The 18,914-nt window shown below is 37.2% G+C and overlaps 1 protein-coding gene and 1 long non-coding RNA gene across 2 annotated transcripts; one reads left to right on the top strand and one right to left on the bottom strand.

Moving 5' to 3' along the window:
* Positions 1-109: 109 nt before the first annotated feature.
* Positions 110-5,439, top strand: LOC127838536 (uncharacterized). Its single transcript, XR_008029846.1, has 3 exons — positions 110-238; positions 598-700; positions 5,271-5,439. It is a non-coding gene; the product is annotated as an uncharacterized LOC127838536 (long non-coding RNA).
* LOC127838507 (uncharacterized) lies at positions 5,051-18,515 on the bottom strand. Its single transcript, XM_052366297.1, has 20 exons — positions 17,711-18,515; positions 17,254-17,422; positions 15,430-15,604; positions 14,828-15,000; positions 13,980-14,052; positions 13,388-13,519; positions 12,320-12,469; positions 11,894-12,096; positions 11,242-11,338; positions 9,886-10,013; positions 9,426-9,542; positions 8,841-8,992; positions 8,295-8,409; positions 7,848-8,004; positions 7,540-7,742; positions 7,011-7,151; positions 6,465-6,594; positions 5,623-5,805; positions 5,299-5,395; positions 5,051-5,150 (listed from the first exon to the last, which is right to left on the bottom strand). Exons 1-20 carry the CDS (start codon positions 17,839-17,841, stop codon positions 5,087-5,089), a joined length of 2,790 nt encoding a protein of 929 aa, XP_052222257.1. The 5' UTR covers positions 17,842-18,515; the 3' UTR covers positions 5,051-5,086.
* Between the last annotated feature and the right edge of the window lie 399 nt (positions 18,516-18,914).

Below are 18,914 nucleotides of genomic sequence, written 5' to 3'. Positions count from 1 at the left end.
TCCGTTTATCGGTTAGATAGCACACTTTATTGGACCTGGTTTCATATGTACGTACATGAGGAACTGAACTTCGCTGACATATTATTGCCGTGCAGACACAGATATCACCCATTCACATTGCGCGGAAAGTCGGTCAACACTGTAAACAAGATCGCTTTCCCAGCGTTAAAGGCTCTACTCGAGGAAGAAAGAACAGGAAGATCTTAACTTTCGTAAAGGCGAATAACTTCTTTTGACGGTATTTGACCCAATGTCTTACTAATGGGTACTAAAGGGATTTGTAAACCGATTTTGACTCTTTTGAAGTTCGATATTAAATGCTTAACATAGATTGATGTAAGCATCGGTACTAAAGAACTCCTGTATAATACATGTGTAAGATTTGCATTCAATGAACGGACAGTTATTTCAAGCGATTGTTAAACTATGATTTCCTGCACGCATTGAAATTCTTATAATATTCCGTTCGATATTCTTCATTAAAGGACATCTACCATTACATTATATATAATTATTTTCATTAAAGACGATGCACGTATGCCTTAAAGGGTGTTTTTCACGTTTTGGTAAATTGACAAATTAAAAAAAATGTTTCAGATTCTGAACGAGGTTTCCCGGGTTACACACACGGGCTGGACGGAATTTAAACACGCCGTTAATACGTCTGAATCGATGATAAAATTTCACGTTGCGTACACAGGTACTTGGAAAAAAAGTTGACCCTTATATATATGTAATAATAGTACTCTTATTATATATATATATATATATATATATATATATATATATATATATATATATATATATATATATATATATATATATATATATATATATATATAACAAAGTCTCTATTAGCCTTGTTGTATTTAAACAAAAACGCTGTATTATTTTTTGCCGAAGCTTTCGACCTCACGATCTTCATCAGCGGCCATTTTTTATTTTCAGATGTTTTATTATGAGGTCGAAAGCTTCGGCAAAAAATAATACAGCGTTTTTGTTTAAATACAACAAGGCTAATAGAGACTTTGTTATATATATATATATATATAAATATACGGACCAAACAAGTACATGTGGTTGCGTAAGTGAAGCATAACGTGTACAATGAATGCAGTAGGATAAAGTTATTCGGAAGTATTTCACATTGCCATTCGCAGCATAAAATCTGCCTTTTATGCACTAAGTTGAAACTCTAAAGAAACATTGTTGTAAAAAGTGATTTGAAAAAAGCATCATTCACCAGCGTGTATGCATCCATTAACGTTTAATTGGTTATGATATTTGCGAGGAAACAGTAATACTGAACATTAACCATGCTCTTAAATATCCATTATATGCATCTTTTGACGATTTAAAAACCTGAAAATTGTTAAGCGTTGCAACGCGAAACGATTTAATTTGGAGAGTTCTGCTGTTGTCGTTATATTTCGGGATACTACGAGGATAAGTTATATAAAGCATACAATACAACCCCCTTATTGTAGCACGGATGACCGAGTGGTCTAAGCGATGGACTTTTACTCCAGGGGTCAGTGGTTTTAGCCCAGTTTATTGTAACTTTTTTTTAAAATTTTATTCTTGGTTTTTACTAGAGCTTTCTAGATTCAATGTAAATTTATCCATATAAAGCATTTAATGACAAACTTCAATACATGTCAAAATCTGTGACTATCTAACTCAAATCTGTGTGACTTCTGCAGTGAAAACATTGTAACTATAGAACATCTTTTTGGGAGTGCAAACACATCCAGCCTATGTGGAATCAATTAATATCTTTTCTTGAACAACATCAACTAAACGTTAAACTATCTTTCTTAAATGTAAGTTTCGGAATTAACTCATTAAAATCAATAGACTGTAATAATATTGTGAATTTTATGGTTATATTAATGAAATATTTTATCTTAAACATGAAGTACAAAAAAACAAGTACCAAATTTTAAATGTTTTGCCCATAGTCTTAAACTCAAAATCCAGATTGATAAAGAAATAGCCCTCAGTAATGACACATTACAAATCTTTGAACAAAAATGGAATCGGATTAAATTCTCATAATGTTTTGTCCACTTATATACATTTCACTCTAATGTTAGTTTATCTCTCTAAAAAAGTTATTTAGTTTTTTTTTCAATCTGAGTGAAAGATCATTGTGAATATACAAAACACACAAGTCCAGTATGCTTTCTTCCGACTTTATACAACTCATCATTTTTCATAACTATTCCTCTGTTGTTCTTTTCTTTTCTCTCTAAAAAATATATATATTAGCATATCTTGTATAACATGTCTGAACTTTATTGCTTTGTACAATCACTATGTTGTATGATCATATACATGTTTACATTGTATGTATGATATTGAATAATAAAAAAAAATCTGTGAAAAAGCCCCTTTAATGAACTGTCTCTTCGGTTCTGTACTTATCAACACAAATGCACTCAAACAAAGAACTACGATGATCATCTATGTTGACCTCTGCAATACGAAATAGCAGGCTTTGGGAATGACACTGTGTTTCCGAAACGGATTTAATGTTTTATGAATGGTAACATTTAAGAACGAATGAAGACAACCTTACACAGATATCAGTTAAGTGTAGATTTAACCCGGTACAAAAGATCAGGTTTACGAAATAAAGCCAACCTGTTAGTAGTCAATTGTATACATTTTAGGTATTTGTTTTGTTCATGGTATAAATATCAGTATGTGGTCGCGGTACAAATACAAAATTCATATCAATACCAGACATGGTCGTCAAAAATAGAAAGTTAAATGAACCTTGCATGAACTGGTCTATATTAAAATTACTTCTGTTGTGACTTTTAGTAGTAAAACGCTTGATATCAACTGTCAAATACTGCAGGCATTGTATCTGTTGATATTATGTCTGTTAATAGAATTGCTTGTTATGATTAAAAAGTAGCAAAATAATATTAATACAACAATTTAGATTGCATTCAGTATTAGCTGTGTAAAGGATGCATACATTTACTAACGCATTTGGTATTATGGAAATTTCGGGAAACGCAGTATTAGCACATTTAATCGTTGTTGCTGAAGATCATCATCATCATCATCACCACCACCACCACCACCACCACCACCATCATCATCATCATCATCATCATCACCACCACCACCACCACCACCACCATCATCATCAACATCATCATCATCATCATCAGCTGACAGCAGCAATATCATCGTCTTCGTAAATATCAAAAATTAAAATGAAAGCACACAAAAACGAAAAAACGACTTTTATTTAAGCACACATAAATATACATAGGTGTCAACTCCTAGTCATGAATTATATAATAATTTTCTGACTAGCTACGTAATTGATGCAGCATAAACTTTAACAAAGAACAGCAGTAAACTAATTAAAATTTCAAAAACATATACACCATATTTATGATAATAAATGTACCACTTACGTACAACAATGGCATACCCTATTTCACAGCTTTTGAAAATATTGTGCTAACATGACAATCTTGAATATGGTTCAATCATATGAGACCCCTTTCTTTAAAAGGAGGACAACATCGAACAAGTTCAACGCCTTGGTGCACGTTTTATATGAATAACTACAAATGCAAAAAAGAAGGATGTGTTTCAAATATGCTCACTACTTTAAAACTGAATTCTCTTCAAGACCGGTGCGTCTATAATCGTTTGGTGATGCTCTACAAGATCGCAGGGGGTATGGTGCCGGCAGTGGACCCAGATGAATACCTGACATATAAACCTCAACGAAGAACTGTCAAAGTAAAAACCGACTATACATCGTCGAACATTTTAGACCGACATATTTCAAATAACTCTCGTGCATTCGAAATTCCTAGTGCTCAAACAAACCAGTACAAAAACTCTTTTTTTCGTGGAAACACTTGAGTTGTGGAACCATCTGGAAGATAGTGTGGTGATTAAACAGACAGTCGAGGGTTTTAAACAAGCCCTCCCGGATCACTTCTGAAGCCTCCTCTCCCGTAGAAATATACCAGAAGTGGTCCTTCTACGTATATGAACAGATACAGATACAGACAATACATGTATTTTGAATCTTCATGTACATGTCCTACTGCAATCTGACAACATAAAGATTACAAAAAATATATATTAATCAATACAATGTTAATATATTTATACGTCATTAACCCATTTATGCCTAGCGTCTAGAATAAAGGACTTGGCAAACAGCGCAGACCCTGATGAGACGCCGCATGATGCGGCGTCTCATCAGGGTCTGCGCTGTTTGCTTAAAGGAATTTCTGTAAGAAATATTTTAAATATAGAAATAAATATACTAGACATCCCTAATTTTGGAAATACATTGAGAAGGATGGGAGAGTCCACTAGGCATAAATGGATTAAAATATAACATTAATTTATGGTCTATCTGATATGCGTATCAAATTCATGACTGAGTGAGTATACCAGGAACACATACACTACACTTTCATTAGGTTGCTAGTTGTTAGGGCTTGCATGTAAAGAAGACTTGCCAGCGCTTCAGATGGCAGTCATACACTTTGCCACCGAGAAATTGTTAAATATTGAAAAGTCTTTGAAAAGTCTACATATTAAAATACATGGTATATAATAGTATTAAATAGCAAACATATTGTGTTAAATAAATTGTTTCATGCTATATAACACAAATTTCTTAACACGAAATTCTACTGTATCGCCATGCTTCGATATCTATATAAATTTTACTACTATCATACAAATGTGTCGACATAAAAATCACATAGCAATCACATTCCGACAACTACACAATGAAGTCTGTGTTTAAGCCATTTTCGATGCTTTTCCTGAACTAGTGAATGTTTATTTGCAGTTGATGTGCTTTAATTTCCAGTAAATGCTTAATCTTTATCCGTGGTCTTATATGTTCGAGCCATTGTCATTTCTTTAGCGGTGCCCTTTCTTATGATTCAATTGATTTTTGTATCGATTCTTTTTATGTTTAAGTCAATGTTTAATTTTAATCTATGTCCTAAGTATTCTAGTCATTTGTGATTGTTTTCTTTTGGTTCGATGTAATCATCGAATAACTTTCTTGTTGATCTTATCTTCATCGATGTTCTTCCTGGTTCTCCAGAATATTCGCAATAAGGGCCGTCCATCCCGTGTGGTGGCTGCAACAAAATAGTCAACCAATACATAATCTTGAATAATGCGGAAAAAACAACGCTGTGCAGTTATATGCATAGCTAGCAATGTTTGTATTACCAATATGTATTTATGGAAATCAACAGTTACAGCCGGATTTCACGTCCATCCTACCTGGCACCGCATCCTCTTCCGGTGTCGCCATCGTAGAACTCGTGGAACAGGAACAGGTTCCGGAAGTTAGGGTCATTGTTGTAGATCTCGTGCGGTTCTGAAACACATGTTGGACACCCATTAGTCTTGTGGTACAGAACAGCAAAGGTAAAAACTCAAAACAAATTTACACTTGAAAACTAAAGTTTGTCCAAAGAAACGGCTTATTATCGACATTTATAAGAGCTTCATTTCTTAATTGCATGTTGTGATGTTATGTTTGTTTTGCTTAAGTTTGGTTTTTTACACAGAAGACCGCACAAATCAGTAAATCTGAACTCTTACCGTAGCACGGACGGCCTCCAGACGTGTCGTTGGGCAGGAAGAGGCTTGTGATGCGGCGTTCTAGGTCCCGGGCCACCGCCGCCAGTCGCGCGTACGAGCCTGACCCTGTGGGGAACTCGACCATCAACTCTTCCCCGAAGAAATAGTCAAACCGCCTAAGGTTCTCGATCAGCAGGTAGTTAGCTGCAAAAGATATTGGTGAAACAAGTTGTGTAAAAAGTTAGCGATGATAGAAGGAGAAGTGCTGGTCATTAGTTAAGTATTGCTGGCATTCTTTTATTTAAGAATGTCAGCAGTAAACATTAAATACCAGTATTTTTTCTAATCGGATCTAACGTAGTCTGAGAAAGGACACGTTGTTTCCAGAATTGTTACGTGTTTCATTTCAGAGGTGAAATCAGTAGCCCGATCCATGCCAATCCGATCCGAAACACTTGAACATAAGATGGATGAACACAAGTGATGCTTTTTTTGCTCATTTCACAAAATAGTTTATCATCATTTGCTGGTTTTAATAACCTCAATTGTATGGTATTGACAAAATACACGTGATGAATAGTATCTACTACTTAATAGTAAGTCCATATCTCCTTCGATGCACAGCCGAGGCGAATGTTTTCTAGTCAAACTGTATGCTTTATGTGTACATTGAAAGGTGAAAAATTGTAATAATTATATTACAGCGCATAGATGCAAAAGAGTAAATTGTTCTAAAAGGTAATGTTTATACCCGTACAAAATCGTTTAATCAGATGGTCAAAACTATGCCCTTAGCATGCAAGGCACCGAAAACCTAATACCGTGATGACGCTTCAAATGTAATACAATTGATACGGCCTTACTTGGCAGGTGCACGGGTCCTCGCCAGTTGCTGTTGCCGCCGAACAGTTTGGATTCGGACTCGCCCGGCTCATACTTGACACTGTACTTGATGCCGTCCGCTGTCAGAACGTACGGCTCCTTTTCATACTCCTAGTTGCGTAATGAACATGGTTCAATATGTATTTTTAATAATGTGTACCGTGATAAACACGACACTTGAAAAATAAATACATCATTCAACTCTCCAATTTGGAATGAGTGGAACGTTAAACTCGTGCGTTTCAAACGGATACAACGTAGAGACGTAAATTTAAAATGTAAACAACATTAAACAACTCCATAAAACTATGAATTACATGTGTCATATGTACAATGTAGTCAGGTTGTGTAGTTTACAACTGCAACGTGTTTATTAAAGCAAAATTACATCAAAAGATCACGTACTTTGAAAACAATTCCTCAAATTGTTCATTTCCAAAATAAATACCACGGTTTTAAGTGCCAAGTCTTTTTATTTTCCGATAAGGAAATGATAAATAGAACATGCTCTAGTAAGTAAGTGTTACCTTCGACAACGATCGCAATCCGAATGGAGACAGGAACTTGTCTTCGTCGAGCACGTGACGTAGAATGCGTACGAGCTTTTTTTTGTTGGTGATCGACAACAGCACTGAGTCACGTGCACTCCCCCGACACATAAATGAGGCCTGCGATGTAAAGATCATTAAAGTTATACATTAAACATAATAATTGGTGATTATATAGTGAAAAAGAAGATAAAGAAAGTTGTCAACTATGTTGAAATGAAAATATACGTATTAAGGAAATTTTTTGCATCTGAACACTTTGTCAATTTAGCCTCTATTCATATAGACGGATTCGGGAATTGTCGAGAAGGTTTTGACCCCCCCCGCTATTGTTTTAGACTTTATTTATATACACGGATCGTGAATTGCCGCAAAGGATTTAACCCCACCCCCCCGCCCAGCTATTGTAAAGGATTAATTTTCAGCCGAGATCATAAACATGATCTTCTAGTACTAAAACTAAATAGAAGGCACGATTGTTGTTGAAAAGACGATACAAAGTGTTCACCTTCTTCGACAGATCCTTCCTGTGTTCGATGAACCACTTCGTTCGCTTGCCGAAGCCCGGATTTTCCCGGAAGTCCCGTTCTTTGAGCACGAGCGTCGTGAAGAGCGGAATGAGTCCCGCCATGGAGCGGATCTTGACTGGTTCACAGGTCTTGGCGTCTTTTATGTGTGCATAGTAAAACCCGTCTTCCTCGTCCCACAGGCCTGAAAATATTCATAACGTTAGTGAGGAAGATTGTAGTATCAATACCACAATCTTTAAAGTGACGACATTCCTACCAGATGTAACAGACTACGGGCGCATGTTACCTATGCCGTCCATGTCATTTATGGAGTCGAGGACGGCGATGAAGTCCTCAAAGAACTTGGAGGCCATGTCCTGGTACACTGGCTCCCTGGCCGCCAGGATCAGGCTGATCTCCAGCATCAGCGAGCAGAAGAAACCCATCCACGGCGTCGCAGTACTCTGGCAACCAAATACGAGAAAAATGCACATGTGCAAAAAAACGTGGTTTGTGTACAAGGTACACGTTCGCAGATTTTTAGCGTAAGTGTTATAGCGTCTACCATATGCGATCTCTAACACCAGTATATTTATAAAGCAGAACAAGCCACACCAAAGTAAGTTCATTTCTGTACGCATATCTCAAGTACTTCATGCGAAAAAAAGTGATTATGACTATAAATTCTAAAGTTAGTAAATGGCAACATGCCATATTGTATGAGCAAGGTATTGGTGATAGGAGCAAGGTGTACCAGTCGATCCCCGGTGTACTTGCACATGGATCTGTCAAACACGCCTATATTGTCGAGTCCAAGATGACCACCGTTGATTACATTCTGACCCAAACAATCCTTTTCGTTTATCCACCTGAGTGAGGATAATGCATGCACAATTTCTTTTTCGTGACCGTCTTTCAAAATTATGACCACTAAATAATTTAACACAATGGCATATAGGATACGAATAATAGTTCGTCCATACCGTATGCGCGTTGACGACATTGTAATACTAGTCTCAACAAAGACTTGTGTTTTGGGTATTACGCAACAAATTGTAAAAAATTGAAAATATGTTATAAATCCTTAGCTGTTAGATGTATTTTTCAATTTAAATTCTCATCAACAGAATATTTCACGCATGTATTCAAACAAACATATTACTCAAATGTTCAAAACAAAAGTTATTTTTTTAGACAAGCAAGAATTACAAGTACAAACCAACCAACACAAATTAAATACTTAAAAAAAGCAAATTACATCTTTGAAGAAAGCCATTGTTCGTATATAAATGTATCTTACCATGTAAAGTTTAAAACCAGTTTATGAAAGCAGCGAGCTAAAAACAGATCGTCCCTTTTGCCCTTGACCCCAGAGGCCTTGTACACCTTGAGTACCGCGTACGCGTGCACCGGCGGCGTGTTGTCGGCAAACCTGTTCTCATAGGCGGGAATCTGATACAATAAAGCAGGGTCGGTATTTACAAAGTTCCGAAGAGATATCTAGATATAAGTTATAATTAGTGAACATTTTAAACAGATCAGTATGTATTTATAAACACATCAGCACAGAAAATGATACGACATTGATTGTTTGATCTAGACCTACTTTGTCAAGTGAAATAACCGGGGATATATAAGGCATACATCAATTCAGTTGTCACTAACACTTGAAGAATAAGGGCCTAAGCCAAGTTTACAGTTGTTTGAATGGGTTTCTACAAAGCGTATAAAGAGAAAACAAACCGGCACTCTCCTTAATATATGCAAATAGATATATATCTGTGCTTATTCATTCTTTCAACGACATTATACGTAACTATCAACCTATCAACGAGTAGTCACGTACAATGTCGAGTGTATCCGGGAACGCACGATGTACCATTACCTGTCCCGTGGCGTTCATGTACCACTCGCTTAGCAGCAATACCAGCTGTGACTTGGCAAACTGTATGTCAACTCGAGACATGGGAATCATGTGGAACGCGAGATTCCACGCAGAATACTGCAATATAGATAATTCTTTCAAGTTACACCAACAAGTTGAATAGATTTTCCCGCATAAATCCCAAAGTTATATTATTCCCAGCGTAATGATAATGTGTTCATGTAAAAAAAACATCATATAATAATAAATGTAATAATAATTTTATAAAAATGGTTTTACCTTACCGTTCTATCACTTGGTCGGATGTTTGAAAGCGTGTATTATATGTTCATTCGTTGAGTCGTTCTACCCGACTTCAATACATGTACTAGTTTATAACATTTTTCATTATACTTTGCACATGCGTATTCTAGCATTTCTATCACCCTTATCTTCAAACCATTTTACAGAATGTGCTTACAAACGGGTATTCCCATTTATCAGGGACGGATACGATGTCCTTGTTGATGATGTGCTGCCAGTCGGAGTTGCGTCCGCTGTGGCGCTCAGTTGGGGGTTGGGGCTGGTTTGAGTCCCCTCGGAGCCATTCTCAAAACACAGAGCGGAATAGTACGGAGAAATTTAAGGTTTGTATGCGTTTTCTATGATGAAGCGAAAAATGTCATAAATACAGAAAGTGTCGTCCCTGATTAGCCTGTGCGGACTGCACAGGCTAATCTGGGACGACACTTTACGCACATGCATTATGCCCAGTTTTCTAATAACACCACTCATATGTTTTTTACAAAAATATGAATGAAGGGCAGAAAACCAACAAACACGCATGGAAATGCACGCAAATAACACATGCATTACCGAATAAGAATACTGCTAACATATTTTCACAAACTGTAAGAAATCTGGCAAATTATAAACTGCGCGTTTGGAAAAAGGTTGTCAGACGACCTTAAACTATGAAAGACCCTGAACATAAATAACAACTCAGCTAGAGGAATAACATATAACATTTCACCGCCGTGTAAACCGGGTAAACAAATATATCTATCTACGTTCTGAGTTGTAAAGCGACTGGTTATTTATCATGCAATTAAACTGAGTGGCGATTAACATGCCATACATAGCCCGTGCGTGAGACTAACTGACAAGAGAATACATCAGCAGGTATAAATTAAGACAGGGGGCTCGTTAGTTTATTGGAACGATATATTTCAAAGTTAAGAAAACAAATTTAGTTTGCAGAAAATTATAAACTATTTTAAGAGCATTGCCTAACAGGACGATACAAAAGCAGGCCAAGCTTCTGTACATGCTGACATAATCAGCCTCCCTGATGCTAATTAAGGAATTTGCTAATTAAAAATTGTCAAAGTTAATTAACTCATAGTTAAAACTAAGAATATCGTAAAATAAGTATGGAATGATCAAACAACAGACATACTGAATAAAGAACATGTATCTTTTGTAATGTATGAGGCGTCACCAGTTGAAGTTGAGAAAAAGACGAATAGTTTATTAATAGTCTGAACAATCAAATAATTGGTAGTATTTCTGCTGTTTTCGTTACATTTCCATACGTCTAAATAACTGATTGTTAGTAAAAATTACATATTCTAATGGCATAGAGGTAACGAGTAGAAATTCGATCCGTTGGTCTGAAGTTTAGTAACTGAGGTTTCTTTTTTTTGTAAAAAGGCATGAATGTAAATTTCAGATGTGGGATTTAGTGCATTACTTTACAGTATCCATTTGATAAAACAAACAAACTTAAAATAAGAAATGACAACGATGTACGATGATTGGTTCCCAGTGTGTGTACCCCTGACGATGTAGTAGAAGAACTGTTTGTTCCACAGGAGGCCTGCGTACGCCTGGCGAGCGATCAGCCGTTCAGCCTCGTTGGGGCTAACAATCACCTACCGGGAACAGAAACAGGGAAAATACATGGCAGTCCGCACAGGCTAATCAGGGACGACACTTTCTGCTTTTATTATTTTTAAAGGAAGGCCCTCCTTACCGAAAATCAAGTTTAGGCGGAAAGTGTCGTCCCAGATTAGCCTGTGAGACCTGCAAAGGCTAATCTGGGATGACACTTTTCGCACATGCATTAAGCCCAGTTTTCTCAGAACAAGGCTCTTATTTCAATACATGTGTTAAAAAAATATATCATGACTTGTAAAGTACAAGTATCAAAAACATGTATGATTACGAGTCTAGTATTATAATAACACAGTTATAATGTACAATAAAGTACGACTTCGAATTAATATTGAAATGAGTTTTTGTATTGCATTAAGTTGAAATTGCGATATGTTATTTTTTCAAGTCTTGTCTTGGAACTAGTTTTAATAATACAAATCGAGATACATTTTCTTTAATATTGCGCTGATGTGTGCCAGTGAGATCCAGAGTTCATGCCTTAATGTAATATAGGTACGTTTTCGAACTTAGAAACTATAACAAACGTTTACTTCTTTGTAGAAGATGTCCGCCTCCTGAATTCGTTGTCTGAAAACAGAATCAAACTGCTCTGTGAAGGCGGGACCCTGTGGCCTCTCGCAGCCCTGGTACAGCCTCAGTTTCACCACGATTTCCTGTCCAGGAGCTAGGTCAAGGACATAATGTCCGGCGCATTTTGTACCATATGACTTTGGATTGACTTTTTCTTGTAAACCTGTACGGACAATGTGACGTTGATTTGTTTGTAGTAAATAAAACACATCAACAAACATAAAGGCATCATGATCACATAACTATAAAATGCGCATAACATAATGACTTAATCAACATTTATATGCCACACCTTTAAAAGAGAAGGCATTTAAAACTAATTTGTGAACTCTGTTCAAAGCCTGCTTCATCAACGAGCTTGACGTTAAGCTGTTCGCGATGCTCACCATTGACGACGTACTCGTGGAAGGCGTCCTTCACGAAGCGAGCGCGGTTCGAGGCGCCGTAAAGCCTCTCGGCGTTCGTGGTGTTCTCCGTGAATAGAACCGGAACTGGCGCGCCGTCGGGCGCAGGACCGAACTCCAAAAAGAAAGAGTCTGCCAAAACATAACTTGAGACACATGGTATCTTTTTATCATTATATAACACTATTATAACTTATATTTAACAATTTATAGTTATTATTTTAGTTAAGAAGGACTAAGAACGTTTGCATTAATCATATCATAACAAGAATCTTACAAGGTACGTCATCATGAATCTGAATGTATGTGAGTCATATGAGTATATAGACATAGGTTTGACTCTATAGTAACCCAGGGCTTTATTTCTTCTGACATTGGCCGTTTTTCACAACTTTGAGAAATTCGCGACTGATTTTTTTTCAATTTCGAGAAGTTCGCTAATCAAATGTTTTACAATTTTTAAAAGTTTGCGACTCATTTGTTTCACAATTTCGAACAGTTCGCGACTCATTTTTGTAACAATTTAAAAAAGGTCGCGACTCATTTATATACAAAATTAGGATGCCAAGGCCGCTTCACAAAGATGGGAAAGCGTTCAATTAATTTTCCTGATAACAAATATCAACAATGGTTGTGAAATTTGGTAAGAATCGTCTCAGTGGTAACGGATAAAAGTTGACGGAAACACTGTCTGAGAGACTTGCGCGTTGACATATGACGGAAACCACACTAACTCGCCATGAGCTCATTATACAGGAGTGAGCTAAAATGACAGAGGCTAGTGCAGTACTAACCTTAAAATGACAGAGGCTAGTGCAGTACTAACCTTCAAATGACAGAGGCTAGTGCAGTACTAACCTTCAAATGACAGAGGCTAGTGCAGTACTAACCTTCAAATGACAGAGGCTAGTGCAGTACTAACCTTCAAATGACAGAGGTTAGTGCAGTACTAACCTTCAAATGACAGAGGCTAGTGCAGTACTAACCTTCAAATGACAGAGGCTAATGCAGTACTAACCTTCAAACGACAGAGGCTAGTGCAGTACTAACCTTCGTCATCGTGGCTAACGACGTTGGTCTGTGAGTTCAGGGTGTGAGCCCCGCCGTCGCCACCGGAGCCTCCCTCGCTCTCTTCCACGTAGCGGTCCATGCTGTTGAGACGCGATCGCTCATCCAGAGCACCTGCAAATAGAATTTCAATATTCCTAAAGCTTAAGGATATAATACCATTTTGTTTAATATGCGAACAACTAAATAACAACTCAATTTACTGAGAACAAACGATACAAAAAATTGATTTTAAGCCGATCTCATAATTTGATTTATGAAATAAGAACTATTTTTTAACTATTCTGTGCTCCGGTTCAGGGCTTTTTTGTGTTATTGATGGGAAGTTGTACAAAAAATAGTGTGTTCTATGCAAACTGGTAGATAAGCAAACAACAAGATAGACTGTCATAGTACCACGAATCATAACATACTCGTCATTTCGTCGTTATGATCGTCCTTGTTATCAACATCGTGATTGTCAATTCTCGTCCTTCATGTCCACATGATCACCTCATTATAAACAACATCAGTCACTTCAGTATTTTCGCCGTCGTCGCCATAATGAAAACAATATTAAATGAATGCTACTTGCCTAATGTAGGATGCTCGCAACGAATTTTCCCGGATTTGTCTAGAAGTAATATTGGTTTCACGTCCACATTAGCCTGCCGTGTAAAAAATGAAACCCGTTATCACAAATATAGCTCAACATCGATAATAACAAAAATGGGCTTTATGTCAGCGAACATGTATAAAGAACTAGTTCAATGTTTGGTCCATTGACAATTATAAAGCAATATCAAATGTGGGAAATGAATGTTCGCATTTTATTCAACTTAGTGAAATATTAACCTGAATAAGAAAATGTGGACACATTATCGGTTTGTCAATTGGTAATCATCAATTGAACTCAGTTAACCCATTAATGCCTAGGGTCTAGAAAAAAAACTTGGCAAACAGCGTAGACCCAGATGAGACAGCTTTCCAGTAATGCTCGCATATTGCATAAAAACAATTTCACACGACGCAAGTTAATTTTACTGTGCTCCTAACTTTTCGCTCCCTTCAATTGGAAAGGGTTCAGATCTATGTAGAAAATACGTATACAATGATGCCAAACGTTTGAAAAACTAAAACTTCAATTTTTGTTAATAGTTGTTGTAATTTTGCCAACATGTTGTTTCGAGAAAATAATAAAAAACGATGTTTAACATAAACATATGTTTAATTTAAAATTAAAATATCTTTATGTTGGAATACTGCCATCGAATGCTGTCGTACCTGCAATTGCCATTAAAATTACCAAGATGTACGAAACTTCCCGCAAAGCAAACTATAGGAACCTAAAACAATACTCTGGATATTAAAGGGTAACTAGCATGTCGCAAACACAGGCTCTCACGAGTCTCAGCATTCAGTGACACTGCCGCCCAGTCTCACCTCGCAGTCCTCGCCCCAGTCCCACACGTTGCGGTACCAGAGCTGGGGAAGCACGTGCACGGTTGCGCGCTCCGGGCCTCGGTTTACCACCGTGAAGCGGCCCAAGATGTCGTTGGGACTGTTCTTGCAGTACTCGGCCGTCACGTCAAAGTAGCGACTCTCGTTAAAAATGCCTCACAAAAGGAAACCAATATATATATTAGGAGAATAATATATATATACAACCAAAAAACATTGTTCATGCGTTTTCAATCAGCATTCGCATAACAAAGAACTAATTTACAATCAGGAGACAACGAAGGCATCATATCAGGTTCATATTCCAGCTGGGTTAGCATACTTAATACGAATCCCAAGGCAGATAAAATAGTTGAGTTCCCGTTTGTCTCTTGGTACCAAATACATGTTTAAGTGTTCGTGTGTCCCTCAGAAATAAAATAAAACATACGCAACCACCATAAAACCTAACGATAATTTAGTGTTCCTGTGTCACTGGCAACCAATGAATATACATTCAATTGTTGTCTGACCACAATATTCCTAGCATCCGTAATTTATATACCCTTACATCCATTAATGAAATTACCATCATACTGCAATACCTGTATCAAGAATCTTGTATTCCGGGTCTGTAGGCCCACGTCGCGCGCTTTCCTCCACTAGGGCGGTGTACGGAAACTCCGCCTGCGGGTACTTGTAGAGGGCCTTCATGTACGAGTGGGTGGGCGTGTTGTCCAGGTAGTAATACAGTTCCTTCACGTCTTCGCCGTGGTTTCCCTGACGACAAAAGAGATCTCCAGTTACCATGGATACGTAAAACACACTGAATAGACTCTTCCAACATGAACTTACGACTATTAGTTAGCTGGAACATGGGTAAAGAGCAATATACAATGTTTAGAGGACGCATATTCCTGTAATTTGTCAGCGGCTGTCAATGCGCCACCAGTACAATTCAAATGGTTTTAACGTCGCATGGAACCAAATGTTGCTAGGTTACAACTTCGTTTCTGGGAATCGAACCTAAGAGTACTAGTATTGGAAGCCAATACGATACAACAATATATTACGGTCCATCAAATTCTTTGAGAATGTTAAACTAACACGTCCCAACCGAAGCACAGTTGCCAGATATTGATTACTGAAGAGCAGAAAGAGAGTATTTACCAACAAGAAATATCTTTAAAAAAAAGATATACGGCGTTGACTGTGGTTGTGTTTGATGAAACATAAAGAGTTATATCAATGAGACAGCAAATGCCTTTTTCTGTGCAGTTCTTAGCGGCATCACATGCAAATCAATGACGTTACGCCAGATTTCGTGGCTTATTTCGCATTATTATATATTCTTAAGTTAACCATATATCTATAGATATAGAACAGAAATACACAAGAAGAATGGAAATTAAATGAAAATATACGAGTCAATGGCCACACACGAATTAACCGTACATATTTGAAATATTAATACGCGCGTTCTTCGAAAAGACATGTTGTAGTGGTTTTTCGGACATAAGTTATTTGATTCGATTGTTTATAATATCGTATATCATCGCGCTAATGCTTAATAAATTGGTCGCTATGGTGGAATAATTCTAAATAATCAAAACTAGTGCTTATCATGGAATTATTGAAAAAATCTTTAATTGACATACCATAATTATATCGCCGAATATCTGCAATACAAATATTTCTGGTCATATTCACCGGGTTAACCCGACAGGGTTTATAAAATGAGTCTTGTACTGACCGCGAACTGAACGTTATACCTTGCGAGATGGAATGCAAAGCATGAAAGTGAGGTCACGACTCCACTGCTGGAACGACGGTTTGTTTAAAGCTTTATACTTTTACATATTTTTTTTCGGTGTTTCGAAAACAATTTAACATATTTTGGTCAAAACGAATGTCAGGATAGGGAACAACAATATTTATATAATCTAAAATTTACGTGATAACAGAATGCAATACGGTAGTAATAACTTAATATGAGAATACAGCCTTTAAGTACAAACGCAATGGCGCTGACAATCTTCTAAATGTAAGGGGACACACATAAACTATATTGATGTTGTGTGTTGAGTGTGAAACTGTTCTATCCCTCAAGCCTTTTTATAAGAGATAAAGTGGAATCATGCTGAACACGCATTTAACATCGTTACAAAGACGCGGTCGTGTTGCCGATGTTCTGGGGGAATTATGCTCAAATCAGCCAATGGAATAAATGAAGTGTATTCATTCTGATCTAGCCGCAGGAAATGTTATTTGAATTTTATTGGACACTTACACGTTTGTTGAAAGGTCAATGTGACGTTAAACAGCTACGCCGAAAAAATCGTATTGCCAGTGTAAATATTGAGACTCATTTCACATATCAAACTGAAATTTTACTAACCATAATAATCAACATGTCAGCATGGCTATACCTGATGCCTGTCGAGTCCGAAGAGCCGCTCCTTCAGAATGGGGTCTCGGGTGTTCCACAGGGCGAGTCCCAGACACAGCCGACACTGCACGTCCGTGATCCCCAGAAGGCCATCCTCGCCCCAGCGGTACGCCCGGGAGCGCGACTGGTCATGCGTGAAGTAAGACCAGCTGAAATGTAGACGGACAGACTTCTGTCGAAAACGAGACAGTGATGTCGACATTTTCAATTGCAACGAATCATATCTACGTTGTGTCGATTAAAGACTAACATATAAGTAAGAAAGCGAAAAAAATCAACAACCATCATATAAAAGTGACATACTGCACAAACATAATCGAGTAATCAATAAAATAGGCTCATTCTGCTCATACCCGCCCCTGATATCTAATGCCGGCCTGCTGTAAAGTAATTATACCCCGGCATAAGAACCCAACACATCATTGTGTTGTTCTTACCTGTCACCATTATGCGAGTAGTCCTCCCGCACTGTGCCCCACTGACGCCCCGAGAGGTACGGGCCCCAGCGCCGCCAGTTCTGGGCCCGAACTTTATCCTCGTAGAGTCTCTGTCGCTCCTGGTCAGACATTTGTCAGTAAGCGTCCTCCATCAAGTTAAACTTAAGCATTTTCTTAATACATTCGTTGAGTTTACTTTATTAAATCAAGTTTGTTCTTTCATTTCCGTTTCGTTTTGTTGTTTTTCAACATAGTTTTGCATTCGTTTACTTATCCGTTCCTTGTTTTCATTAAACACAGTTGTGTTCCGTTTAATCACGTAGAAAAAAAACAAGAATGACAGATACACTTCGCTGTCTAATAACTGTTCCAACATATACCATGTGCAAATTTATTTTTAGGCGACCTTGACCCGAGATATTTTCAAAGGCAACCTATTTATACCACCGAGGTGAACAATATTTAAATATTTACGAGTAAACGACTGGTATCATATGTCGACCTTATCTTTTTTTAAAATAAATAAAAGGTTGAAATGTAAGGCGGAGACCATTTAAGCTTTTTTTTACAGCATTTTGTGTTTCCACATTTACAATATTATTCTACATGAATTTATATAATGATGAAATTTACACTTGTTCACGTCTTCAGGCCTATTGTGTTTAGTAAAAATCGCGATTACTTGCTATATGGAAGATTTCACACGTTAACACTGAACTGATACCGTAGTGCTTTGGTTATTCTTTAATTGCTCTAATGCATTTTAAAATATTACCGAGATACTTTGAATTAGGTTGTGTTAACTCGAACTTCAGGTATAAAGAGTTATGTGAAGAGTTAGAACCCTTGAATCCCTATCAATCCAAATCTGTATTAATTAAGCAGGGGTTGGGGTGGGGGCGGGTATAAAAAGCTGAAACGTCGAACTAAAGTGTCCAACGTCTGATTTTTTTCCTCTTCGGTTCGTTAAACATACTCTTCAACTGAAAACAAAATGATCTATTCGCAAGAACGGTTAATCATGCTCCTAAGGAAAAAGGTACATACATATATATAAACAATACCAGGTATCTCATAGAGATGTTCATAGAACTTGCTTTGCTATAATGTGCGAATGTGCCCATTACAAAAAAACTATTGTCAGTATTGTTCAGATTGCTGTGTTTGCAATAGTTAAAAATTCCGCCCGTAATCCAAAATTGTG

Source organism: Dreissena polymorpha, chromosome 1 (genome assembly GCF_020536995.1).
Source record: "Dreissena polymorpha isolate Duluth1 chromosome 1, UMN_Dpol_1.0, whole genome shotgun sequence".
NCBI classification, from domain to species: domain Eukaryota; kingdom Metazoa; phylum Mollusca; class Bivalvia; order Myida; family Dreissenidae; genus Dreissena; species Dreissena polymorpha.
Note: the sequence above shows the minus strand (reverse complement) of the source record. Positions and strands in the feature narration are given on the sequence as shown.

Coding starts and splice junctions, on each gene's coding strand:
- LOC127838507 (XM_052366297.1), bottom strand. CDS start 17,841: ATGTCTGACCAGGAGCGACAGAGACTCTACGAGGATAAAGTTCGGGCC. Junction 15,605..17,253: donor TCGGACTCGACAGGCATCAG/GTATAGCCATGC, acceptor TTTTGTCGTCAG/GGAAACCACGGCGAAGACGT. Junction 8,005..8,294: donor AGTACACCGGGGATCGACTG/GTACACCTTGCT, acceptor TTTGGTTGCCAG/AGTACTGCGACGCCGTGGAT.